Consider the following 27,368-nt stretch of genomic DNA (forward strand, 5'->3'; position numbering starts at 1 on the left):
ATAGCAATGGCACTAAATAATCAAGCACCTTTGGAAAAGCACCTGTGAAAGATGCCTGGATAATTCCATCCAGACCGAAAACCACTCTAGGCAACCACTAGATCATCAGTTTTCACTGCAAGCACATGCAGAAAGACTTCTGCACTGCCAAACCCCCTTCTCTTTTAATTCAACCTCATGGCAGGAAAGCTACCTTACACCTCCCAGAAGAAGGGCACGGCCACCAGCTGCTGCACTGCAGCCTTGCCCTTCCTGAACCAACGACTCTCTGAAGCTGAAGACTGGCAGAATAAATTCAAGTCCTGTGTTGTATGCAAAGCACACCATGAAAAGACATGGCAAGTACAAAGCCAAACGAGGCCATCTGCTTCCACTTCAGACAGGAATGGCAGGATGGCCAAGTAGTTGAGGAGCTCCACCTCTACTCCAGCAGGTTCCCAGCCTCAGGTACACCTGCAGCCCTTGGAGCTACTCATGGTATATTTTTGTGGCCTCACTGGCCATGGGTAGCTGGGTGCTATTTCTTCTACACAAGGAAGAGCAGCCAAGCAGTTTTAACTTGGAACTCTTCACCTGACCTCCACCGAGGTCAACATAGCCCGTCTAATTATCATTTGTTACCTGTGTAGCTACATTGCTTCGAAGCATCACTGAAATCCTGGAGCTAGATGCTGTACGCAAGAGCTCGGAAAGCTGCTCCAGTACCAGGAGAAAAGCAGCGTAACACCAAGGCTGGAAGAACTCACAACTTTTACCTTCAAACAAGGACATTTATGGGGGGAAAAAAAAGGTTTAAATAAAATTGTTTGTCTAAGCATTTATGAATTGAACTAAAAATAATTTCCCCTTCAATCAAAGGACCCCGTAGTGTGTGCAGTCCCAGCGCTGTGGCATTGCAAGGGGGTGGGTGTGAGACCCACAATTTATCCCTGGCCATGGATGCTCCTACTGCGCCCTCGGGATTTTGAGCAAGACATGGGACAACACCCCCACCATCTCCATCGCCAGAGGTCCTGCCCTCTGACAGTTTTCCATAACCAGGTTTGGTCTTGCTTCAGCCCTCGGAGCATTGGCAGAAGCAGAGGAGCTCCCACTCGGCCGCACTGACAAAGCGGATGAGGGGAAAGAGGAGCTGCTGCCATGCTCTTTGGATCATGTCAGGTCGCACGTACATTTGAAGTTGGCCACCCAGCTCTCAGCAGCCAGGAGCTATCTCGTAATGGCTACTTCCTCCACCACTCGCAGACCTGATCTTCAGGAAAGCTCTGTAGTGTGAGGAAATCCTGAGCATCGCCACCAAAGTGTTATCGACACAGCAAGGAGATAATAACGACAGGAACTGCCTTACGGCAAAATCACCATCATGATTCATGCGACTGCTTGGTGCCAAGGTCCAACAAGCTGGAACACAGCGAAAGAAGGTCACACATGCTTTTAGCTGGTTATTGTGTAAAGAAAAAAAAAAAAAAAAAAAGAGAGAGAAAAAAACAGAGGGGGGTTCCTACAATTTGATTGGGCATCATCCACTCTCCCTCTGGCAAATGAATCAGGTCTTTGGTATGGCTTACTGCATTGAACTCGCCTTCTCCTAGAAGGCCACAGGTCCAACCTTCTCCTTTGGGAAGGCAGGTGGCATCTAGCCTGGCAGATACAAAATGCCACCTGGAAAGAGTATCACCATTCATGGTGGGAGAACCTAGCGTTCTCTGCAAGTCTGGTGACTGCTCTGGATTCACAAGAAATATCACAAAAACCACAGCAGCCCCCTGATCCACGTACAACCTCCCACAACAGAGAGATGCAGGCTGCCTGAATGATGGACAGGACTTGTGGACACCCTGCCGGGGGTCACAGGCCCCATAGCACTTCTCCAAAGACCTCTTACTCCAGGGACTGCTGGCTCAGACCTTCATGGTCTGTGATACATATCCAGGGAGAAGCAGGCACATCATTAAAGGCACCGTCTTGAAAACCTGGGTGCTGCCAGATGGTTGATCTTTAGAGCAAGCACAAGATGGCAAGCAGCCGCACCTCCTTCAACTCCATCCTTGCTGGAGACAGCATGCCACCAGCACACTGGCTTTGCACCTGTGAGAGCAGCAGAAATTCCCCATCTTGGGCAACCAGAGAAACCGAGGAGGTCAAGGGCTGGTGAGACATGAGGGTTCTCTACCCTCTGTGGGGATTTGGCCACTTGTTGAGCAGACGCTGGGGAAGATGCTGCCGTGGCATCGTGGAGAAGCACATATGCACAGCATGGGGACAGATTTCCCCCCACCATGAGAAACACTCATTGGTATGTTCTCCAAGGGCAGTGCTACACCAGAAATAGAGCACCTTGGAGACTTCATTTTGTTTTTTCGTTCTTTTTTTTTTTCCTTCTTCTTTTTGCAGCTTAGCATTACTGAGTTCGCAGAGTCTCTCTTTAATGTCACATGTGCTGCTCAGGTCCCTCAGGCCCCAGCAGAAGCAGCCCGGGATATTTGCACAGACCCCTCACAATGGAAGGAAGAGGGTGTAGGAGGGAGGATCAGGCTGCTGACCCCTTTATTGTTCTTGGGCCAGAAGAAAGCTTCCTCCTGGCTTAAGAACCACAGCGCTGAAAAAGTTTTCCAGCCAAAACGAGTCAGATGGAGTCACTGGGTGGTGGTTTTTTATTTTTTTTATTTCTTTCTCCTTCCCCTGCCTCCCCCTTCGGTCAAGCAACGGGGAGTCACAGGGTTGTGCTCCATTCACAAAATACCTGCTGCACATCACGTAGTCCTTCCCCCCCGATGGCAGGGAAAGGCGCTGTAACCCAAGCAAACGAAAATAAACCTTTTTTTTTTTCTCCTTTCTTCGCAGATTTGAAAAAAAAAAAAAAAGAAAAAAAGAAAGGAAAAAAGGACCCTGCTCCCAGACTGACGCCTTCAGCGCGCGCCTGCCAGGGAAGGGGTAGGCGGAGGGGGGGAAATAAGATGATGATATGAAAGAAAACAAAACCAGCAATTCTGCTCCGAAAGGATGAAATGGAGGTTTTCCAAAAAAACACCCCACCATTATATAATGAGGCTTAACTTGGAGTCACCGGGGTCACACGATGCAGCAGACTGGAAAAACCAAAGCGCAGTGTAGCCTTTTAATTGTTAAGCCAACCATAAAAAAAATGAAATAGAAAAACGATATTGTGATTGCACGACAAGGTGGCTACTCACAGACGAATGGTCAGGGTATTTTTTTACCCCCTTTGCTCTTTCTGGCTGAAATGCCATTTTAGTGTGAGTTTGACTCCTTGCTTTTCTACTTATCAGGGTGGTGACCTGTTTTGCTGGGACACTGTTGGCACCAGGCAGTGATGCCGTGGGGCGCATGGGGACCGCGCCGGCTCCCGAAGCCGTAAGACATGCACGGCTGATTTGCACTGAAAGCAAAAGAAAGCACAAGTGGAAACTTTACCCCAAGAATCCAGGTATCAAACCCCATCACTGGGTTTCCAGACCAAAATTTGCATGCAAGATGATTTTTTAGCACGCCAGTTGCATCTACAAGTCCATCCACGATCCATGGTCACCTGCCTAGCCTCCAGATTCTCCATAGCCTTTAGGTTGAGCTGGTTGTACAACCACAGGCAACCCTGAAGCTCCTCCATCCTTGACGTCTCCCAGCGCTGTCTACATCAGAAGTCCAAGCTGCAGCGTTGAACAAGCTCCATGGACACAGTAGCATGGACAGGAACAACCCAAATGAGAAGAAAGCTTTAAAACAGCCCACCCTAGCCCTCTGCTTTTGGAAAATCAAGCTTTCCTCGAGCACAGGCCCAATGGCTGGAGCAGAGTGGCCACCACCACCAAGCCACGGCATGCCCAGCAGGTCTAGCAGCAGTGGTGGGACCTGCTGGTACTATCAGGCTGGAAACATGGAGATCATCCTAGACTCCTCTTTTCTTCTAAATTACAACAAATGCAAATTTGTGCTTCATAGCTGAATCTTAAAAACTGGCTTTGGTCCAGATTATCATTGCAGAGCAACCATGAAACAACAGGACAGGGCGTCTCTTCAAACCATGACCACGCAACTCCTAACCCCAAACTTTTTCATTGTTATCTAGCAAACACACAGCCACCCAGACTTGAGGAACACACATTTTTACGCTGTATTTATTCATAGCCCCAGTAAGAAGGCTGGCCAAACAAAGGCAAACACAGCCCACCAGCTTTAAGGAATGATGTTGTGCATAGGTGCGTGATGGAGTAATTCATAGCGGCTCCCTCCCTAGGACCAGCAAGCAGAAACAAACCGTATCTTGTGTGATACCTGCTTATTTTGCCCAGCCAAAGGGAAACAAACGGCTCCTATAAGCATACATATTTTCCTTCCGTTCGGACAAGGCGCCTCAAAAGAATATACAATGAGAAATGAAATAATCAAGTGGGTCACAAAAGCAGGAAGAAATGAAGCTTTATGATCCTCCAGTGGTTTCTCTGCTCATACATTACAGGAATTAAAAAAAGAAAAAAAAAAAAAGGAGAAGAATTAAAAAGAAAGCAAGCCAACAATGAGGAGTTTCTCCACAGCGGTACCAGCAGGTGAAGGGCAGAGCAGAATAACCCTGAAAGACACTGGGGCAGCATCGTGTGGCCAAAGGCATGGAGACCACACTCCTCTCACTATTTTTATTACCCCTGATGAAATCCTTCAACCCCACCATCCAGCAAAGGCATTTTGGGGATGGCATAGACTTTTTTTTCATTGACCATGCCAGCACGCATACAGCTGAGCACTTGCCATTTTTACAGCCAGCAGGGAAGTTCACAGAGTACCGTCAAAAAACCCAAACAAACCCCAAAAGTATTTTTGAAATCATAAAATGAACGACAATATGAACATGGGGCTAGAAAGGACCTCTGGGGTATAGAGCTCAGTGTGCTATCACAGGCGAGGACAACACTTAATTCCCATCATAAACAGTCTTTTTGTCCCCGTGGAAGAGACATCCAGGCATCATGTGCAGCAATAAATTTCCCACTTAAAGGACAATCTTTGACCAAACAACCTTGGATTGCAATAGACACTTACCCTGCTACTAAATACCTGTATTTACACCCATAGTTATATATACATCGTCCCAAGCTGGACGGGATTCACTTACCTGCTGCCTCCGGGCAGGAAATTTGCATTTTAAGAACTTCTGGTCTCATTTATTGTATCGGTTTCTATTTCCATAACATCAGAGGAAAGGCAGCAGAAAGCAGGGGGAGCATCTTGTGGTTAAGAAGAAATTTTTAAATGCCACAGGAAACATTAGGCTCATATTTTGTCAGACAAGGGACAAGGACATCCCCTATTAGCAGGATTTTTAACGAGTGGTAAGTTTCTAGGCTCTGTAGGTCCCTCCGCCAATGGGGATGTATGCATGTCTCTCCTCTCTGGTCCTGCAGTATGTCTACTTTTTTTTTAGAGAGAAAACTCCTTCCTTCCCTTTATTTTATTAAAAATTCAGCTCTTTCACAGAGAGCAGGGAAGGGGATTAGGATATGGAAATAGCCAAGCCAGCAGAAATAGCTGCTTGACCAAAGAGACATTGAGTTTTTATTCAGAATCTTTAGAAATCTGGATATATTTTTTTTCTCTGCTCTTTTTACTTAATCATTACTCCACAGGCAGCTTCAGGAAAATGCTCAGCAAATTCAAGAGAGTGCAGCAAAAGCCCTCTCAGATTTCTAATGAATCCTCCGGGAAAACAAAGGAGAAAAAGAAGTAACACTATTCAGAAGTTAAAATTTGGGCAGGATTTGGGGTGGGGGCGTGTTAGTCTATAAAAAGGACCAGGAAAAACCAAAACAAAACCTCTCAGGCTTGCTTTGGATGTTATATGGCTGCACAAAAGCAAACCTTTTTGAAAGGGAAGTCAACTCTAAGCCTGAGAAAAGCCTGTGTTATTCTCTGGTGTGTTTTAGCCAGAGCTCAATGCGGTGACATTTTTGAGCCTCGAATGCCTGTCGAGTTGTTATTTTATACCCCAGTAGAAGTCCCCATGCCCAAATCAGTTAATTCCACAGAAAACTGCAGCGCTCAGGCCTAAAACTACTTCTGAACTCCTTAAAAGCAAAACAGAGGATCCTGTCTCACCATCCTCCCAGGAACCGAATTGCCCATCTGGCTCTCCCATCCTCTTGCCTTGTCTCCTTGCGGGCCCTGATCATGAATTCAAACCCCGCCACCTCCTACTGGTGAGCCCAGGCTAGTTCTGCCTTTGTGTGTCCCCCTCCATCAGCCTGATCCAATGAAAAGCTGCAAACCAGCCATAATTCCATTATTTTTCTTTTTCTGTAGCACAAACCAGCACTTGGCAAACTGGGATCTCAGGAACAGAGATGGTCCAGCAGTGGACACCACCACGGTCTTAGTCTCCCTCCTGCTGAGGTTGACATGTCATTCAAAGTGAGGTGGCGTCATGGATAAATGGAAACGTGAGTGTTCAGAGGAACATCCAGTAGTTGATGGGGCGGCAGTATCTTCTGGAGAAAGGGAGGACCCCTCAAGGACATGTGGCACCGACTGCTCTGGACTGAGCCCTGCCGGAGCATCGCATAGGAAATACGCAGAGTTGAGGATTACATTTGCAAAAGTGGGATTTCCAAGAGGACTCAGGGATGGGTCAGGATGCAAGTGAGGGAGACTTGGGCTGTGGGGCATGTCTAACCCTTAGGCACCGGCTCCCCTCAGGGTTGTGGTGCTCAGAGAAGGCAATGGGGGGTGTGTGTGTGTCACAGATACGTTCAGTATCAACTCCGCTCTGCTCAGGGTCTCCATCTGCTTTGAGGCTCACAACGATGCACAGTGCTAAGAAATTCAGTCCTGGGTGCAGAGAAACACCTTCGCCCTCCACAAGCCCCAGGGTCTCCCATGCTGGACATGCATCCCAAGCCCCAGTTGGGCACAGAGGGATGAAGAGCAGCGTGACCTCACGCAGCAGGGTGCGAGACCGCCACTGAGAAGTGAGGTTTCTGCTGAAGAGTGAGGTTTCTGCTTGGAAAAAACTTGGTTTCCCCTGTGCAGAACAGTGCTTCTGAGCCGCGCAGCGAGGCCGCAGTGCCCTCTAGTGCTGCAGGGCTTCCCTTGGCCACCAGCCCTGTCCCCTCGGCCACCAAACCCCAAACCAACCTTCAGAGCTGTAACTTAAGCCACCCTTGCCCTTTCCACCGACCCTCCTTGCACACCCCAAACCTGTGTCTCTGAACCCAGCTGACCCAACCGGGGTGCGAGAGCACCCCAGTGCCTCCCATCCTGGCAGGAGCTCATTACAGGTCCACCGCTCTCCAAACAGGGCAGCCTGGCCCCAGTCCTGCCCAGCTGACCAGTACCAGCTCCAGGAACCGCAATAAAAAACAGGCATCATTGTGCCCACCAGGTTGGGAAGACACCCCATGAACTGTGAACCAACATTGCCAAGTCTGTTTGACCTGGGTGACAGCCAGAAAAATCAAATCAGCCCTGAGAAGAGGGAGTCCAATCTCATTTGTTACAATCAGAAACCAGCTTTGAACCATAATAATAATAATAATAATAATAATAATAATAATAATAATAATAATAATAATAATAATAATAATAGTGGTAGTTACAATAATAGTAATAATAATGGAAATGTCAAAGTTCTTGGCCATTTCCCCGGTGTTCCCTTGTGCAGTAAGTCTATCATATGATACAGAAGACCATCATAATCTGAAAGAAAACACTGGAAAAGCTTTCCTTTTCTGCGTGTCTGATAAAAACAGGTTCAGGGCTCACAGCGACTGTGCTTTACTGCCAAAGCCCAATCTTGGACCTTGTAAGAACCTGCAAGCTGGTGGCCTGTGTAGGAGATAAGCCAGCCTTGGTCTGGGCCTCTCCTCTCCAGTGCGTTGGAGATGGCAACCATCTCACCTGCCTTCCTTGGTCAATGGTGGCCTTAACACTGACATGGGAGGGACGCTGAAGGGGTTACAGGTGACCATGGCAGTTTGCCCTCTCAGCCCATGGAGATGGTCATTGTCAGCTGGGTTAAATGCAATAAAAAACAGGCCAGAGAAAGACCATATCTTACTGGAAGTCACAGCAAAACAAAAGCTTTTTACTCAGCAGTGGAGCTCCAACTCCCAATACGTTGTGACCTATACTCAAGTAAACCCTGGCTCTTTGACAGGGACTTTCCACAGTGGTTTTAGCAGTTACAGTATTGGAAAGACCCTTGGGATATAAGAAGCTGGCTTGTTAGACTAGAAACTTCCTCTAGAAGCAATCCCATGCCTACATGTTCTGGATGGAGTCCAGTGGGATCTAGGGGTGGGGAGAAGAAATCCGCGCGGTCTGGGGCTCCTAGGGAGCCACCCCAACTTGTTCATAAGCATTTGGTGGACACATAAAGGATGTCAGGGTTAGACTTGGTGAGCGGCAAGAGGGACACGCAGCACCTGGGGCACAGCACATGGACTAGATCACTTCCAGTGGGAGAGGGATGCCAGACAGAGGGATGAGCCCACCCGAACTCTACCAGTGCGGAACAGCCTACTGAGAGAGGGCCACGTTGCTGTGGCCAAGGCTCTGGAAGAGGAAGGGGCTGGGCTGGCTAACAGGCTGGCTAAAATGAGAACTGCCCGGCCCTGTAGTGCAGAAAGAGCAGGTAAAAGAAGATGTGGAGAGGATGGCAACTCTGTATGGTGATAGCAAATAACACCACTCCACCCAAGAGCTGTCCCCGAGCTCCAAAGAGACCTGTCCCCCTGCCACTACCACCCTGGAAGGGTCAGCGGTCTGTAGGGTCTAGGAGCAAGCCCTTGCACCCGTGCTGGACACTGCCCTCCCCTTGCATGCAGAGTGACAGCAGAGGGGATGCTCGCCCACAGTCCACTCTCCCCTCCCGGACACCTGGGCTGGCTTCATCTCTGTTAAGGAAGCTTTCATATCTGAACAAGTCCATGTGTGAGCTGGTCCCTCTGGGCTCCTTGCAGAACTGACAGGGAAAGGACATGGGTATCCTCAGATGGGAATCACCCAACCTTCTCTAGACCTCTACACTGAGATGCAACAAATCATGCTCCAGCATGTCCACACCTCTCCTATGGCAGGAACCCCAAGCGGCCAGGCCATGCACAGGTCCCACCTTTACTGACATGACCTCTGCACTGAATTGTAAGGTCTGAATTGAAAATACTCGTCAGTGAGGAGGGGTCCCAGGGACAGTGGGCAGAGACGCCTGTTAGGTGCCTGCATTCAGATGGAATCCCAGCACAGTCAGGAATCCTGGTGCTTCTAAGCCTGTTTGGACAAAGTCAGGAACAGAGCTGTGCTAAGAGGAACATGAGCAACTTACAGAGTCTGCCTTTCTCCGAAGGAGCTGCTCCCCTGTTTCTCATCCAACAAGGAAGCTGGATGACAACTGTAGCCAGAAGAGAAACAAGTAGCTTATTGTAACTCCAAGCACATGACAAAAAGGGTCAAAAATCAGTAAGGAAGCTGAAGATGAGCTGTGAGGCAATTAAGATGCCAAACCAAATGATATCAATGCTGTCTTCCAAGTTTATCCCATAGCTCCAGCAAAGCCCAGTATGCCTTTCAGAGATGCCACATAATGTCTACCTCCTAAAACACAGGGTGAGGAGCTGCTGGCCAGCGAAGGCACAGCCACACCGTTTGGAGGAGGGCAGGCCTGTCCTGAAGGCACAAGTCCAGCTAAATGAAAGCCAAGAACTGCAAGATGCCAGCCCAGAAACCACTTGGGATGTGTCCCAAACCCCTCTGCTTGTGTCTAGCAGCATTCACAGCATGTCCTTATGGCATGCAGCCTTCTGTATCCTTCACGAGCTACAGCAGCTTCACAGGGAGGATGCGGGGTATCTTGTAGGACGTGACCCCTTGGGTTGTTTTCTCTGAGTAGAATTTGCCAAGGGCTTGCAGTCTGGAGACTGTATGTATGACCAGGGCATTTGGCTCCGATGCATCCAAGCCTGAAAGCCTTTCCAAGCATTTGCCAAAGGGAGCAAAAGCAAAACACCCTGACCCAGCCCTCCCCGTGATGTCTTCATGACACCAGGATGGTTACGTGATTCCCTCTGACAAACCAGCCGAGGTGAAAACAGAGAGGAGGATGAAGATTGCATCTGAGCTGCGCCTCTCTAATGCAGCAGACAACCAATCCTCCCTGGCGCGTAATAAAAAACAGATCTTATGAATGGAGAATACTTATCTTCAAAAGATTATATTCTTCCAAAGTCACTGTTTGGCAGCTTAGGTGAATTTGTGCCCAAATCCAACTACAGACTCCTATGAGTAAGGAGAGATGAAGAGGTTACCGCTCACGAAAGCCAAAGCAATGACCTCACGAGCTCCTAGCCATGCGGCTTTCAAACCCAAAACCTATTTACCAGTAAAACCAAGCAGCCCAGATAAGCTTTGAAAAGATGTGGCAGGAGGAAGGATCAAAATACCCGTTATCACGCAGGGGTGGCGCCCAGCGCCGGAGCACAGCTGGATTCGCCTGCGGCGTGTGTCCACCAGATGGCAGAGCACGCCCGGCACTCCCGGCGCCGCGTGCAGGCGCGCCCCAGTTTCAAAACAAAAGGCTGGCGACACACACTTTTCTCTCAGACGCCTATGAAGTAAGAGGGTATGGGGGGAGGTTGTTCAGATTGTTGGGGTTTTTTTTCCCCCCTGTTAATTGCCAAATAGTCATAGGCTTTCCTTGCAATATTTTGTTAAAATACTCTGGACAGATTCCTGCAGCAAAACTCATGTATATATATACCAACATCCAGATATCCAGAATATTCTGCTTTACCCATTAGGGGTGTGACTGTATCTCTCTGTAGAGATACACATACAGATCTGGACGTATACTGGAAATCAGCTCTAGATTCATGTCCTATGTCTATCATACTTCAGCAAGGAACCCAAATTTCCCAAGCAGCCTGCAAGTAAAACCTGCTACCTCTCTCAAACTTGGTGCTTTTAATCCTACTATAGCTGCTGAAGAACATTCAGCAGCAAAACATTTGCAACCAAATCCTGCTGGAGGATGCTCAGACCAGCCCCTCCATCCATGCATGGCTGCTGTAAGCAACACACGAGCTCTTAAACACAGACAGAACAAGAATTTATGTATCTCCAACCTGAAAAGCCTCTTCTGCAGGATATGACACAAACGTAACCACAGTGTGGCAAAACCCCATAGAAGGTGAAGGATTTTTCATCCATAGGCTCACACAAATATTTTCCCTTATGCCCCCACATACTGTGCTCCACAGAGCCATTTAAAACAGGGGATAAAGACCAGCAAAATCACTGTTGGCATTGTACGATTGCATTCAAATCCAGTTAACAATGATATGTCAGGATTAAACCAGCTGTCTGCAAGTATTTCACTTGTCAACACAGAATAAGATAAATCCTCACCCAGAACTAGCTGGCTCCTGGTTCCCACACACACATATGACTATATATGCCTAGGTAAGCGCGTCTCCAAAATAATGCAGCATTGCACGAGTCTGCCCAGAGGCACAAACAAAACTCCAAGTCCAGCATTCCCACTAGATCCTCCAGCTTAGAGGTGCCACGCTAACAATTAAGCTACGTGTTAAGGTATATATTGGAATTAATTCACTGGACTCAATGGACTCAACCAGGTGTTATGACAAGATGAGATGATAGCCTGGTGTTAGTACAGGGCAGACCAACAACCAGACCAGGAGGACTCGGCTTAATAGCCGTTGATTAGAAAAGAAGTTAAACCCTAGAGGAGAAAGTCAGCTCCTCATACCAAAGATGGTTTGATTCCTCATTTCCAATTACTCCTCAGGGAAAATAACCTTATTTTGCAAAATTACTAGGGTATGTGTCAGCTGAACCTGATGTTTTCTCCCTGTGACCTAAAGTCCAGACATACCAAGCATGGAAGAGACTGAGCAGAAAGCAGCTGCAGGCAACGCTTCTTCCTGCCAAAGTCAGCAGCACTTTTCCACTCCTTCCACTGGTTCGTGTATTCAGTGCCAGCTAGCTTACCCAAAAGAAATAATAAGGCAGATCATCACATGGTTTGCAGGATGAGCGAAGTTTTTCCTTACATGATGCATGAGCAAGAAGCCCAGCAAGCTCTTTGCTCAGCACTGAAAAGGGTAACGCTACCACAGCACGGGATGTCTCTGACCTCCCTTCTGGAGGCAAAGAGACTTCAGCAGAAACACGCTGAGCATCCTAAGAAACTTGCCTAGCCCAAGACACTCAGCTCCTTTGAGGACTAGGGCTCTGGAGAGTGAAAAATTACATGATGCTGATAAATCAGCCTATTCAACTGGACTTTTTAACTGAGGGTCTCACCCTGCCATTCCCTAACACGCAAGCATCAAAGGTCATTTAACCAGAACTACCAAAACTAGGCTAAAAAGAGAGATCTGGAGAAGGAACAGGCTGGAGAAAACATGCAAGCACACGACCACTGCATATAAACAAAACATACACCCCATAGGGGAAACATCTGGGTCAGCACACTGTCACTGCTGGCTTTCTGGCAGTGATTTATTTTGGAGCTGTCAGGAGGGTTAATGCTTTTCAGAACCTCCTTTCCTAAAACATATGAGCCCTGTGTACCTGTATGTGTATAAATATATATATTTTTTTATATGTATCTATATACAGTTCTCAATGTTTTACCTCCCAATGAAGCCTACGTGGCAACTGCCCTTGCCCAGCACTAAGGTTCACAGCAAGGCTTGCTGAAACCACAGGCTTAAATCTCCATCACAAAGCCTGAAGGATGCTCGGAGCATCCAGCCCAGCAGCCTTCCCACTTCTGGGGAGGGTTTCCTAAGGATAGGTAAGGCAAGGAGCTGCTGGTCTCCACCGTACCAAGGGCAGGAGATGTCCTCATCACCTACCTGCCACACTGGAAGGACTTTCTGTATGTCATTCAAGTCGATGCTGTCACCATCCTCGTATTTCCCTTTTCCAAGCCTGTGGCAAGAAGAACACAAACAAACAAAAAAACATGTGAAACCTCACTGGAGCAAAAGCTAATTTTCTATTATGGCACATGGGGAAGATTATTTCTTACTGCAAAGGACCCTCATGAAAACAAAGAGGCTCTCTGAAGCGAGTATGCTGTGCCTCCAAAACACTCCCACGTGGGTATAAAGCTGTTAATACAAAATTAAATGCTTTTCTCAGTCGTCTCCACCTGCACCATCCACCATAGCATTCAAATGCTTTTGGTAATAGCAGCAGTGAGAAAAACCGAAGGTGGTCCTGAGCAGCAGCATTGGGTGATTTAATTCCCTGACGAAGCAAAACGAAAAGCACAGCCCACCTGGAAAAAAAAATAGTGAGGGCACAAAAATTTAATGAAAAATGTTTTCTTTGAAGCACTGCTCATTTGTTGGTCTCCACGGAACTTTCGCTTCCCCTGCTGAGAAAGGTGTCAGTGAACAAGCACAAACATACATCTCAGCAAACAGCAATCGACATAAATACAAACACAGCTCAATATGCAAAAAAATTGGGGTGAGAAGGCAAGCACTGACAGACCAAGCATGTAGGACTTTCTTGTATGAAGAAAGGAATATAAACACTCCGAAGATAATTACTAGCTGGATGCAGAGTTTGTAATGATACAAAATAAAAAATGGGTCAATAAATATCATCCTTCTGCATTTATAAATAACTGAGGTGATCTATTTTTATTATGCAAGAACGATAATGTATTTCTTTGTGAATTGGTGACAAGATATTGTTAATAACATATATTAGACAGAAACTTCGATGGCAGCAGACTGAACTAATCAGTGCCTAGAAGTCAGAGAACAGACCTTGGTGGAATTACAGCAAACTGGGGGTGGGTGGGGTGGAAATCTGTAAAAACGGTAACTGCTAAAGCACCAGGCTCAAAAACCAGCACAGTAAATGGAAACAATTCAATTAACACCTTAACTGATATATGGGAAATCAGAGGTGTTCAACAACTGACTTTCCCTCATAGAGGAAATAGTGACTTTGATTGACAAAGGCAAAAATACAGTCTGTGTGTGTGTATAAAAATATAAATACATGAAATAATGTCTTTTACATATATATTTATATATGAGAAAAAAACACGAGTCAAACATCTGGGGACAAACAGTACCAGTTGCAGGTACAGAACAGTCAAGGGTATCATAGGAAAACGTTATCTGGAAAGGATGGGTACTGTCCCGGGGTGAATATCTGATGCTGGACTGTGGCATAAAGGCAGGGGATGAGGAAGCAGGGATTAGCGGGATGAAGGCAGCTTTCCTCGAGAGACAGCACAGCTGAGCCTGAACTACAGGACCACAGGCAGCTCTGGCAGTCACGTTTTGAAGAGGTGGTAGAGAAATTTCTTAAGAGTATGGGAAAAACTAAAGTGATACACAATTTGGGGAGAAACCTTGAATGAAGAGAAAAGATCAGCTACAAGAAGTTGTTTGAACTGGAAGAGCGAAGAACAGCAAGAGCTAACGCTGGAAATTAAAGTCAGGCAAATTCAAGTCAGAAATCAGGTACAGTTCCCTGGTTTTCCTTGACCACTGCACTTTGATTATTCAGCATACCACCAAACTCAGCATCTTCCAACAAAATGAGATGTTTTTCTGGAGGAAGTATGCTTCAGCCAAGCAAAGACACTTGGGGTCAATCAACTGGATGCAACTACATGGCCAACCCTGGGCAACTGATTGGATGAAGGAGTAAGTTGGTCCCTTTGGTACTTAGCATAGAGCACACATACTAAACAGCATCTCTTCTTTTTTTTTTCCTATTAATTTTTTCATTGCAGCACTAACATGTTAAAAAGCCCCACTCAAGCAAGAGGGAAAAGGCCTAGCTAGCAGCTGGAGATTCTCGGAGGTTCAGCAAGCTGAATTGCGCTCAGCACAGATTTGGCATGGAGAGCTGAGGAATGCACAACAGACACAATTACAAAAGTTAAAAAATAAAACCACTTTTGCCTGTGCTGCTTCTATTCTAGTGCAGGTTACTTATATGACCTGCATTTTGGGAGATGCACTGCTTGTGCTGACAGCATCTGTTAACTCTTCTGCATATACATGAATTCTTATCCCATTTTTACAGCTGTAGTATTTAAAAGTGATTAAGTATCTCATCTCTGTACTGCCTTCTCTACCTCTTGGCACCCTGGGCATTCACAGTACACCAGGAACTGGAGGCACACCACAGAGCAGATCCTGCTGCATCCTCCCTATACGTAGCAGGTGCCACTAGTAGGATCACCTAGCAAGCGCCATCAACCATGGAGCACATTAAATCTTATTTTACAGAGGGAGCACATTATATCTTATTCTACAGAAAACGCTTAATCTCATTTTTTTCAAAACCATCTATAGAAATGGCAGTAAAAGTCACTAAGGCACTTAGTGACTTGGAAATTTAGTGCTGTATTGTTCCAAACACCCTGAAAATTGCTGTTTATATACTTACAGTAAATACTTACAGCGCAATGAAAATAAATAAAAGCTTTACGCAGTTGTGTGAGTCTGCCTGTCGCTATATGGTACAGGAGCCGGCTGCAGATGCTGAACCTGGGCTGGGGTGGGATTGCTAGCCTCGTGTTTCTAAACAAGATGTGCAGCCCACCCATACAGCACTGTGTTGGGAGAAGGGTTCGCCGGAGTCAAGAAATTACTCAATATGAGTTATGCATCTTGCTCAGCTTTATTGGCTTCTAACACTTCTTATATAGCCTCAATACACAAGCATGTCCCCAAAGCAAAAATATAAGTGGTTATCAGCCTCTAAGCGCGCGATGTTCTCACACCCCCAATTATTATGACTAAAGTAAGCATTCTATCCATGTAGCTAATCGTGTTGCTGTGCTTCAGCCTTGTAGTTTGTTACTCCCTATTTTCCCGTACGGTCCCTATCTCTCTTGGCCCTGCACCTCTTTCCCAGCAGCTGTAGCTCGTTACAGCCACGGCCTGTTGGCACAACATAATGACTTGGTCTCAGGATTCAAGAGTAGCTCAAGGCTACCTTTCTTGTTACCTCCAGCACAGCAACTTCAGCACAATTCTGATTGCAGGCCTATTCTGATACCAGGCCTGGATTGCGCAGATCTTCAGAGATTCTAAGGCCACGCTTCTGCAGCCATTCTTCTACAGCACTGGCCTGTACTTAGGTTAAAACCAGTTATCAGCAGAAAAACCTTCTCTTAGAGTGGATTTCCATCCCTACATACAACAGGGCAATGAGATGTCACCTGCAATCTTCTCAACCCCATCATTTGGACTCGTTCTGATTTTTTTCCCCTCCTTTATGCTCTAAACAATAATAAGAAGAAAACCCAAACTATGATTGTTTCTCAGTTTGCAGAGAAACAGTGCTGTCCATCTAAGCAACACTGGTGATCCACCTGGTGCTGGCACTTATTTGGCTTGACCAACCGACAACCAAAGAGGAATCCAGCAACACCGTGGAAGCTCCTGGAAGCTGTCACTATCAAATAGAGCTGTTCAATGTTTTCACAATTGTATGGCTAGCAGATGGGGGATGAACACTAGGATCTACATGGATCACATTGATGCTCTCTCCATGGATCACATTGATGCTCTCTCGTTCCCTAAAGTCTTGCTGGGGAGAAACCCTGTCTCTCATAGAAACTGTAACTGGGATCAACACTAAGCCAAGACTTTTCTTCCAATACTCAGAGATGTTTAAATCTAGGAGACTTGAACGAGATGTTTAAATCTAGGGGACCTGGATCTAGAAAACTTGGATCCAGTGTGGTTTAAAGACTGAACTCTACCAAGCAATGCAAAATACAGTGAGCAACTCTGCTCCAGCCCAGAGCTGGATGACAGAAGAGCCAGACACGGATCACGGCACCCTCAAACCTCGCACATGGTCCAGTGCCCCTTCCCCACGTCCTCCACATGAGCTGTGCCACCAAGCTAGCATTCCTACAGCAAGGGAGAAGTTGGAGATGTTGCTGGCAAGCATGGTATCACACACACGGCACTCACCCTTCTCTGTCTATGTGAGGCAACGGGTGTTTGGAGGTGTTTCGCAGCTTCCTGTGAAATTGGGTGAAATCTAGTTTTTCAGGCTGCAAGTCCCACGTTGCACCACTAGGAGAGAAAAACAGGGAAAAACAAAGAAAAAGTCCACTACTAATTAAACAACACAGACCTGAAGGGCGGAGGGCACATTGGAGCCTGCAGATGAGGAAAGCTGGTACTTTTGGAAGCACCACTGCTGCAGAGCACATGGATGCAAGCCTCCAACTTTTGCACTGCTGCATCACATTCCATTTCTTCTGGTCTTTTGGAGATACCAAGCTTGCACTAAACCCCTAGTTCTGATGTACGATGCAGCACACACAAACGACACTTGCTCTCTGTATTAAGGGGGTATTGCAACAGGTAGTGGTCTGGTCCGTGCAATGGAGACGTCCTCTCTGGTCCTGCACAACCTGCCCTCTCCAATGGCCTGAAGCAAGTCCCAGGTGAGAACTCAACCCCTGCAGACTCTCGCAGTGCTCCAGGCACAGAGATATACATGAAACTGGACAGAAAGAACATTTCACCACTTCCCCGTGTTGAAGCAGCAGCTGAAGAGCTCTTCCCAGCAGCTACAAAGCCAACACATGATCACACTTCCAATTAATGAAAGAGTAAAATCCTGGAGTAGCAGCTCAGAGCTCCCTCAAGTCTTGCCTGCGCAGCTCTCGGATGACTGCAAGTAATCCTATCAGTACTGGTTTCAGATGTTTGGACTGCAAACCCATACAGCAGCCTCCCCTAAGTGCACAGGATGCTTTAAGTAGATTGACTGTGCTTAGTGCCATGGGCTAAATGGGGATAGAGAGGAGGAGCAGCAGTGACGTGAGTATCAGCAGGGTACTCACTGATGCCTGGGTACCAGCGGGGTGGACACAACGGGCAAAGGTTAAGAGAGGGCAGCGCCCATCTCTCTCTTAAAGGACTTTAAAATCAGCTTACCTGAAGGAGTCAAAAGTGTTGGCAGCCCAGATGTCCGTGCCCAGCATGTCAAGGGAGCTCTCCTTGTTGCCATTCTAGGAGGGAGGGAAAGGCGGTTACTCGCCAGAAGGCACGCGGTGCTATCCGGACCACGGCACAGTCCGGCACAGCCTCTCCCACTGCCAGCCGCAGAGGTGTCCTGGCTCTGCACGTGGGCTCCTCCGCTCCTGTGTGAATCCACGCTCACTGCAACGCAGAGTCCCCTTGCCCACTGCAAAAGCGCACCGTGAAGGCAAAGAGTGACACAGTTTCAGCCTTGGGGACACAAAGCTGTGGACAACATGGAGCAGACAACACGCAGGCTCAGCTCTGACTCCAACCCTGTCTTCCTGCTTCCTACTCCACCGTTCACAACCTTCAAGACCCCACCAAGGTCCAGCAGGCAGGGTGACATCCTAGCCATGAAGACACTCGGCTTCACATTCACAGACCAGTTGAGGCGGGAAGGGATCTCTGAAGCTCATCAGGTCTAACCCTCCTGCTCAAATAGGGCCACCTACAAGCAGGTGCCCAAGACCACATACAGATGGCTTTAGAATGTCTCCAAGGATGGAGATAGTTTTCACCAGCCGCTACCAGAGCCTGCTGTCACCATTAAGGATGGGGAAGGCTCAGTGCACGCTACAGATGGTCACGCTTTGCATCCATTCCCAGCACAACAACCCATTTAGGCACCAGATACTCCAAACACAGACACGTTGCTTCCTTTTTTGTCTCCTCCAAGGGATCTATGAATTAATTTTAACCTCTGGGAATCTTCAGGTCAACATGTCTCTGCACAGAAACAAACTACCAGAAATCTAAAAAATTCTCATGGTCAGTTATGAAAGCTGAGCTTTTTATTTTAGGCAAACACAAGCAAAATTTTCTCATGTCTAGGAAAGAAATTATTTTTCTAAATCCTTAGGAGCATCCTCATGCACTAGAATGAAAATATACACATGCAGGTCTTCATAGCTATCATCCACAGAAGAGATGCCTCTTCTTGCAGACAGATTAATTTCTTTATCCATTTCCTATGGGCATGGGATATTTTAAGTACCTGTCAATGAGACAGCTACAATAGGATTTCCTAAGAGTAAAGGATTTGGGTTCAGGGAGAAAGACTGGGAACACATAATCAATTGCAACGAGGCTGAGACAAATCAGAACAAAGATACTAAACAGCAAAAATTTAAGATGAAAGCAGGATCCTAATGCAAAAGGTTGCATCCTAAAATTGTCACCCAAATTCAACTCAGTATGGGAATTCTGAAGAGCTCCTTCCTGAGGCCCAAAACAAAGCATCTAGCAATTACCCTCTGATGCTCTGTTTGAAATCTGTTTGGATGTGGCTGGAGGGCCTTGGCACTGACACCTTCTGATGTGCAGCATAAGCGGAGGCAGCACAAGCTGTCCCACCCAGCTGCCCTGCACCTCCTCGGCGCATCAGCTCGTCGGTGCTCTGCCAGCGAGGAGGGTCAGCCCTGGCACAAATCCTGGCAATTAAGGGAAACTGCAGCCATGTTTTAGGTGGTGCAGGAAGCCAGATGGGTGCAAGCTTCCAGGCAGCGGCTGGATGCTTCCACCCAAACTGGGCTGCAGCTCCTGGCCCTCCTAGCTAATGTCCCCATAACTTCTTGGAGATGCTCCAAGCATTAGCCAGACTCCATAAAGACGGCACCAGGGCCAAACGATAACACACCTTGCCACTTAGTCATGAGTCACTACGATCATTTCAAGACATCCTTTTGGTCTTCGATGACCTGTTTTTACAACCAGTTTCTGTCTTGACTCACAAGGCAGGGAGCATGCTTGCTGCCCAAATGAACTTGTGCTGCAGGGTGTTTGCTAGAATGCTCACGGCACGGTACCAAGACTTAATAATAAGACTTTAAAAAAGCCAATTCTCAAGTCTGGGGACAAAAAAAAAATAAATTTTAAAAACTGCATGTATTTAAGAAACTACTTGCTCTCAGTTCCCCCAGGACCGCAATTACAAGCACAAGCAGTTTTAACATGAAGATCCAGCCCTCAGCTTTAGATAATAATTTTCACCACAAAGAGGTTTTAGTACTGCAGAAAATTAATTAAGCCACTAGGAATGATGACTGAGACACACTGACAAGAATAACATCATACTCAGAGAGAGCAGAGATGCAGTAAAGCAGACCCTACAGACAGTATGGTTTAAATGCATGTCTACCACCTCTGTCCTCCGCCCCTGCGAGCACGCATCGCCTCCATCCACCGCCGCTCAGCCCCTGTCGCTGCCCACACGAACAGAGGGATGGACCACACTGCCAGCTCTGTGGACTCTGACGGCTTACCCATGCATGCAACTTCAGCAAATTCCCCACAAAGTCAGCATTTGCATGCACGCAGCAGCTTTCCAAAGCCCAGCTCAGCATCCCACTGGTTCTTCTCGCCACTACCATCCTCCAGCAAAACACTACACATACAAAATCACGCTCTTCATCGCACTATTGCAACTGTGTTAGCCCGCTGCTGTGCTTGGCATTAACACAGAACAACGCCAAGTGGTTGGCTGAATCCATGATGTAAATTCAGAGATTATCCTGGGTCATGTGTTACTTTAGCATTTTTCAGTTCTATGTTTGAGGAGACTCCCCCAGCTTTCCTCCTGCTCAGGTGCCTGCAACCCCTGGATGCACTTTGGTAGAAAACAGAAAAGATAGATACTGAGCTGTCTGAAAAGGCTCCAATTAATGGTTTCCTTGTTGAAAATGGCAGGTTTTCATAAGAAAAATATACATATTTTGAGGAAGACAGTATTATCCCTGCTCAAACAAAAAAGGATATGTTGAGTGTTGTTCCCATCAGAAAGGATCATCACTTTCCAGTAGCTATGTGGTTCTGTGGGTCCTCTCTCACCACAGCATGGCTCAGGAGGACAAACTATTTCCTCAAGCTGAGATGGATGGATGGACTAGGACTTTGACCACTGGCCCTTTATCTCTCAGAGCCTGTCCTCCACTTCTGGCACAACCAGTGCTCACACATGCAGAAGCAGCACAACTCCAAGCGGACAGAGGAAGACAGATGCTGACTAAAACATGCAGAAGAGGTCCCTAGACTGAGTTCAAGGAATGGACCTAAAACCAAATCAAAAGCAAATTCTTACAGTCTTTTGCAGGGCAGGAAGTTAACTCCCCATCTAGCCCTGCTGACGCCTCCCATGGAAAGCAGCGTGACTCAAGGTCACCATTTAACACCATCTACATGGTGTCCACTCATGTATCAACTTCTAATGAAGACCTGTCAAAAAATAATGACAGACACCTCTTAATTTCCCAAAATTAAAATACTCCAAGACTTCAAATAAAGAAAAATAACCTAAATTCCTTTGCACTAAACCAGCTGACTAGGGACTTCTATCCCAATATTAAGGAACTCAGCATACCTCAACAGACTTCTTGAGGCTGAAGGACAGCTCCAGCCCTCAAAGCCATGACACACATTATACATGAATTAATTAAGTCTCTGAGGTGTCCTTCATAATTGCCATGCACTCACACCCTACGCGCAGACACACACACAAAACACGTCGTTAGGAGGATGCCTCTGATAAACAGCAAGCAAAGGACACAAGTTCAGCACATCACTACCAGGTATACCTTGGTCGATTGCCTGAACTGGCTGCTTCTCCCGGGGCTGCCAGACCTGGATCCAGACCCACGCCTGGAGCCTGACCCAGGTCGGGATCCTGCGCTCCCACTGCTGCTGTGATCCCAACCTTCCTGGAAACAACAAACAGCTCGCTTTAGTAAAGGGTAATGCTGTCCTGCACCCACAAAACCCACTGATCTGGCGAGCCAGGAGAGCTCCAGGTCCCAGACCACTCGTGCAAGCACCTACAAAACCATGCCCGTGCCCAATGCCCTGATTTTGGGGCTTTCTCAGAGTCCTTTAACACCTTCTATTTACACATTGCAAAGGGATGGCATTGTGGGAGGCTTCAATGAAGATAAAATGTGGCTCTGGCCTCTGCATGGGGAAATATAATACTTTCGTCCTCTATCTTCATGCAGATTAATTATGCATATTCAGCAACCCCATGACCTCTAAAACTGCTTAAGGGCATTTGGGCAATGTTCTTAATGTGCTTTAACTTCTGGTCATCCCTGAGCTGTTCAGGCAGTTGGACCTTCAGACTAAAACAGCCTATTCCATTCCATATCCTTAATTCCCCTCCCAAGCCTAAATCCACTTTTCAGTCAGTTTTTCCCTCTGCTTAGCCCGCTGTTGGAGTCCAGCTACTCACATACCTGAAGAGACCTGGAGTTCACCAGGAGACACACAAATAACTATTCTTGCCCATTAAGGAGCTGTCCCCACTGTTCTTTATTCTCCTAACACTTGTTCTGCTGTCAAGCAACCTGCAGGTTTCTTGTTCAGCCTGTAGCCCTCAGGGCAAGATGAGTCATCTGGAAACCAGAATAACTCCCCCAACCAGCCTTGTCTACCCAGACATCCCACAAGGTGCTTGGGGAGAAAGGTGGATATTGTCAGGGTAATCGCTCCAAAAGCTTTGCTCAGAGGCTTGGGAAAGACCTTTGAAGTGACCTAAGATGATTAAAAAAACATGAAATCACAGAATGCAGAATATTCAACTCCTTGTTGTTGTACTCTGAAAGTCTGGGAAATACAAAGGGGAGCATGTGTTTCAGGATGGGTGTGAGAGCTGGCACTTACACAGGGCTTCTCGTGGCTCAGACATCCTTCCTGCAGACACTGCCACGGGCTAAAACAAGGGCAGAGCCACCTTGGCCTTCAAGAGCCAAAAAGACTTGCCAGCAAAGCAAGGGGTGAACCCCTCTTTGCATACAACAGCAAGCCCTGACCACTAGTTTGGGGGCACAAACCACATCCCAGTTCCACCACTGCCACCCAAGTTGGATGGGGCAGGGAGACAGCCACACAGCAGATCCCAAGCTACTTAAGGTGATGCTACCCAGTAGGTCCAGCACAGACCTCAGCATATGTGAAACATTTAAGTGTCTACCCAACACAAGGGACTGGAAGCAAAGTGCATGAGTACTGGTTTCTGTGTTGCTCCAGCTGCATATTCTCCACCCTCAAACCTAGCAAGTCTCAAGCAAGCTCAAATATATTGTGGTTGTTACAGCCTAAAATCACCACCGACCTCAAAAGAGGAGGTCAAATGGTTTTGAGGTTGTATATAGACGAAATTTGAGAGGTTGTGATTATTCCTACCACGTTACAACAACAGTAGAAAGCACCTTCTTCCCTCCTCATCACTGTGACCTGAAATCTCCCGATGGCTGAGAAATATCGAGTGGCACAAAGGGAGTTGATAAATTGGCAGGGAGGGGAAAAAATTTGATCAATGCCACTTGTGAGACACGGGCAGGCAGCCACTTTGGGAAACCTTGGGGGTGAGCCAGTCCTGCAGGCATCCTGAGAAGTGAGAAATATCTCATTTGACATGGGAAAGATGTGAACCAACTGAAAAGGTAGTTGGGAGAAACAAACCTTCACCACCTAGATGTTCAAAGGACTAATTACCAGTTTACTGCATCCTACCCACTGAACATCTTGTCCATCCATGTATGAAAAATTTATACTGCTACAATGGGACCAACTCAGCATATGCACCCCTTGCTTTAAAAGACACTGAAAATAAACATCACCATTCCGTTATGTCCAGTTGATCCAACTTTTGGTCACTGTTGCCTGCAGACAACCTGAGGTTATGCAAACTGCAGGAACTGCTGGCCACAATAAAATCCTTATGAGAAATGCAGAGATTGGTACCACTGTGCACTGATGTACAAACACACCGAGACAAGCCAGTGGATGTGGCACAAACCAATTAGATGAAAATCACAGGTATGCTTTCACTGCATCAGCTTGTCTCCTGGCTCTAAGTCATGGCCTGGGGTCTTTTCCTTGTTCATGTTCCTTCTCTTCATCATGCCCTATTAGTATTTATATTTTAAAATGACTTATTTTTAAAATAAGAATTGTTGAACTAAAAATTATCGAAACTTCTGTTGAAGCTGAAACAGTCCAACCAAGTATGGCCTAAATACTCTCATGTTCAAACTCACCAGCACAGCCAGGCTCAGTATTTTACCTAAATTTCTGACTAATTGCCAAAGATGAACAACTTTTTACTGCTATCTTACTGACGGGGGTTAAAATCTCCAGAACAGAAATACATGCACCAAAGCCTCCCCAAGACATTTCTGGTGGCTTTGTGCCCTTTAATAAAGCCCTTTTGTGCTAAAATGAACCCTCTCTGCAGACCTCCTTTCTGCAGGAGCAGGGAAGCTCACACCAACCTCATGGCTGATGCTAGAGGAGTGGGTGAGAGTTTGTAGGTAACGATGGTTCCTTAAAGAACAACCACCCAGCAATAAGAACCCTCCACCGGTATCATTGCAAAAAAACCATAAAAACCCCATCCCAAACCCAAAAAGGCAGCTGAACTTCAGCAGAAAGCTGATGCTCCATGGTGGAGAGACACAGCACTGCTCACCCTCCATCCCACAGCATGGCCACCTACATGTCTCCCACCCAGTGCTCTCGCTAAATTAATTCAGCACGGTGCCCACTGATCTGAACAGATTTGTCCGCAGCTCTTGAGAAAAGCGAAGAAACAGCTGTAATTGGCATGAAGTTCTTCATCCCATGCCCTTGCCTCCTGCCAACCCCATCCCCCACCACCTGGCCTCCCTACTCTCTGCTGTGCCCTCGAAGGACAAAGACTCCCCCAGTCTCTCCCAACACCCCAAACAGCCTTTGAACTCTTGTTCCCAGCTCTTATTTGGGCTCCTCCACCTACCAGTCATGGTCTACACTCACCAGCAGGAGATGGGACCTCAGAGCCATGCTTTGGGGCCTGGAGGGAAACATCACCCCCTCCAAAGTGATTCCCAGCAGCTGCTCTCATCCGCGCCAATCCCTCTGGCCAAGCTCTGCACCCTCTTGGGAACAGCGAGGCTTGTGCATGCTAACACTGCCAGCCACCCTCCTGCAGAAAGTAGCTGTCAAATCTAACAACTGCATTTTAATTAGCAATAATCATATGTTTCACTTACACTGCAATTTTCACCTTCACAGCTAGCTCTTTGAGCCACGAACTAATTAATCCCGCTCCCTTTGCCAGCTCAAGAGTTAATACTTCCTGCTGCTTCGGTGCAAGTTTGAAAATCCCATTTGCAGCAAAAGGAGGTAACTTCCCCCAATGCACAGGCATTAAATGGAAACATGGTGACCACCTGCGTGGTTGCTCTCAGTGATGGTAAGTATGGGTGAAGCTGGCCATGTATGAGGTGTAAACCAACCACGGCAATACCACAAGCTTTAAGTGGCCTGAAGACGTCAGTGAATTCTTGATGGGATTCATGTTCAATTGTATGTAAAAAATCTCAGTATTCAATGTACAGCATTTACAGCCTCAGATGGGCCAAAGAAAAAGGAAAACCAGAAAGCCAGGGGACACAAAAGCCTCTGAGATATCCCCTGGGATTAATACCGGTCTCACCACTGCGCCTACAAGGAACTCCCTAGATCAAGTTGTGGGATGCCATTCAAATGACTCCCAAACTTTGAGTCTTAATCCTGGCCAGAACAGAAGACAGCTATCATGTCAAAGGTCCTTTTGTGAGGTTTTTCTCCAGCAGATCTTTTCATGTACCCACTCCGTGCTGCAGCTGAATCTTCCAGTTACGACACTGGACTCCAAGTATCTCCCTGCTCTTCCAAACCTATTCAAGAACAACCACTCCATTTTTTCTATGGAAAAACAGTAATTTAATTATTTTAATAATTTAAAATGCACCTTTTAAGAAAAAAACCGTAAGATTACTGTAAACATTTTAGTAGGGACAAATTTCCAGCTTCCTTCTGCTCAGTGCTTTGCATAAAGCTACAAGAAAACCAGAAAACTTACCCTTACAAAAGATTCATGCAGGAAAACCAACCACTTTGGCTCTGCTCCCTCCCTTCCCAGGTCCATCTCCACCTTCCCTAGCCCTCTCCAATCTGGAACCATACCTGAACACTGCTTTGGTAAAGGCACAGCAGAAAGGACACTGAACATCGCTTCGAGCTCTTCTCCAACCAGGAAAAGTAAGGTTTTACCTACACCTGTGCCACAATACAGGAACAAAGGACCTGATGGGCTTGGAAGCAGGAGGTTAAGCCTACAGGATCTTTCTGGACATGCCAGGAAAAAGCCCAAGCCTGTGTGGCTGCGTTCCTTCCAGACAACATCAGAAGAGACATGTTAGCCAAGGACGTGCTAGATGGCTCGTTTACGTGCAAGGATGAAGATGAGGAGCACCGAGAGCACTCAGAATGGCACCAAGAGCTTCAGACAGGACATGGCAACACAGCAGCAAGCCCCTGCCCAAGCCTCAGAGGAGGCGGCTCACATCATCCCCTCCCTGCCAAGAGCCTCAGCACTTGTTGACCTATGCAACCAAATCTGGAAGAAGAATGGAGACCTCAAAAGTTAACTCAGCTACTGCAAATTCCACAAAAATAGAGTGTGGGAAGCTCTCCCTTAGCGGGCAGACCAGCATCATCCTGTCCGCCCTACCCACACAGAAACTGAGGGTGATGAGACATCCTCCCACATGAGCCACTAGTGACACCAGGCCTAGAAGACACCTTCCTCCATCCTTGGTAAGCAGCAATACTTCTTCTAAATCAGGCAGCAAAGCAGGGAAGCATTGCACTCCCAGATCTACAGACACCCAAGCACGTGCCTGCTTCATGAGGGAGGGTGCTGCTTCATGAGCTGTATCCCAAACAGAAATCCCAGAGGAAGTTAAAACCTATATACTAAAGGACTCGATTTCTGTCCCAGCAGTCCTCTCCGACTGTAACTGAACAGGGCTGCATTCACTACATGGAAGGAGTGTCACCCAGCAATTACAGGCAGAAAACCACTGGGTGACCGGTTTTCTCAGAGCTCCTCTTTGCTCACGGGGAGGTCACCTTAGTTAAAGATTTAATTTTTTCCTCTGCCAGGCAGGGCTACACCAACCTGTACTCACTGGCAAAGTCTCAAAACAACTCCCTGTCTTTCACTTTCTCTTTTCCTTTTGGAAACAAAGCAATGGCGTCTGCAGCATCTGCCAGCACCTACTTGTCCCAACAGGTCTTCAGCGTAGTGGCCAACCTCAACCAAATTCAGTATAAACTGGCCCTGGGCTATGTATGATACAAGTGGGTCAGGAAGATGGAGAACCCCAGACTACCTCCAGGATCACCCCTCAAGCTTTGCTGAGCAAAAAAATCACTGTGCTTCAGATCTGGACCCAAGGGTGGGCAACTAAAGCCAGACACAGGCTGTCTATCAGCACAGGGAGATGA

At 47.0% G+C, this 27,368-nt stretch overlaps 1 protein-coding gene across 6 annotated transcripts in view; it reads right to left on the reverse strand.

The window, feature by feature from the left end:
- CTIF (cap binding complex dependent translation initiation factor) overlaps positions 1–27,368 on the reverse strand; it is a 141,521-nt gene that overhangs the window by 77,110 nt on the left and 37,043 nt on the right. For 4 of the 6 annotated variants that reach the window (XM_055698878.1, XM_055698877.1, XM_055698876.1 and 1 more), the window contains 3 exons: positions 17,979–18,052; positions 17,001–17,105; positions 12,888–12,963 (listed from right to left, as the gene is read on the reverse strand). In XM_055698878.1, coding sequence (XP_055554853.1) covers positions 12,888–12,963; positions 17,001–17,105; positions 17,979–18,052 — 255 coding nt within the window. Of the gene's footprint in view, positions 1–12,887; positions 12,964–17,000; positions 17,106–17,978; positions 18,053–21,634; positions 21,758–27,368 lie in introns of all 6 variants that reach the window. The other 2 variants (XM_055698874.1, XM_055698873.1) reach the window with 1 other exon arrangement.

The sequence above is a fragment of the Falco cherrug genome, chromosome Z, assembly GCF_023634085.1.
Source record: "Falco cherrug isolate bFalChe1 chromosome Z, bFalChe1.pri, whole genome shotgun sequence".
In the NCBI taxonomy this organism is placed as follows: Eukaryota; Metazoa; Chordata; class Aves; order Falconiformes; family Falconidae; genus Falco; species Falco cherrug.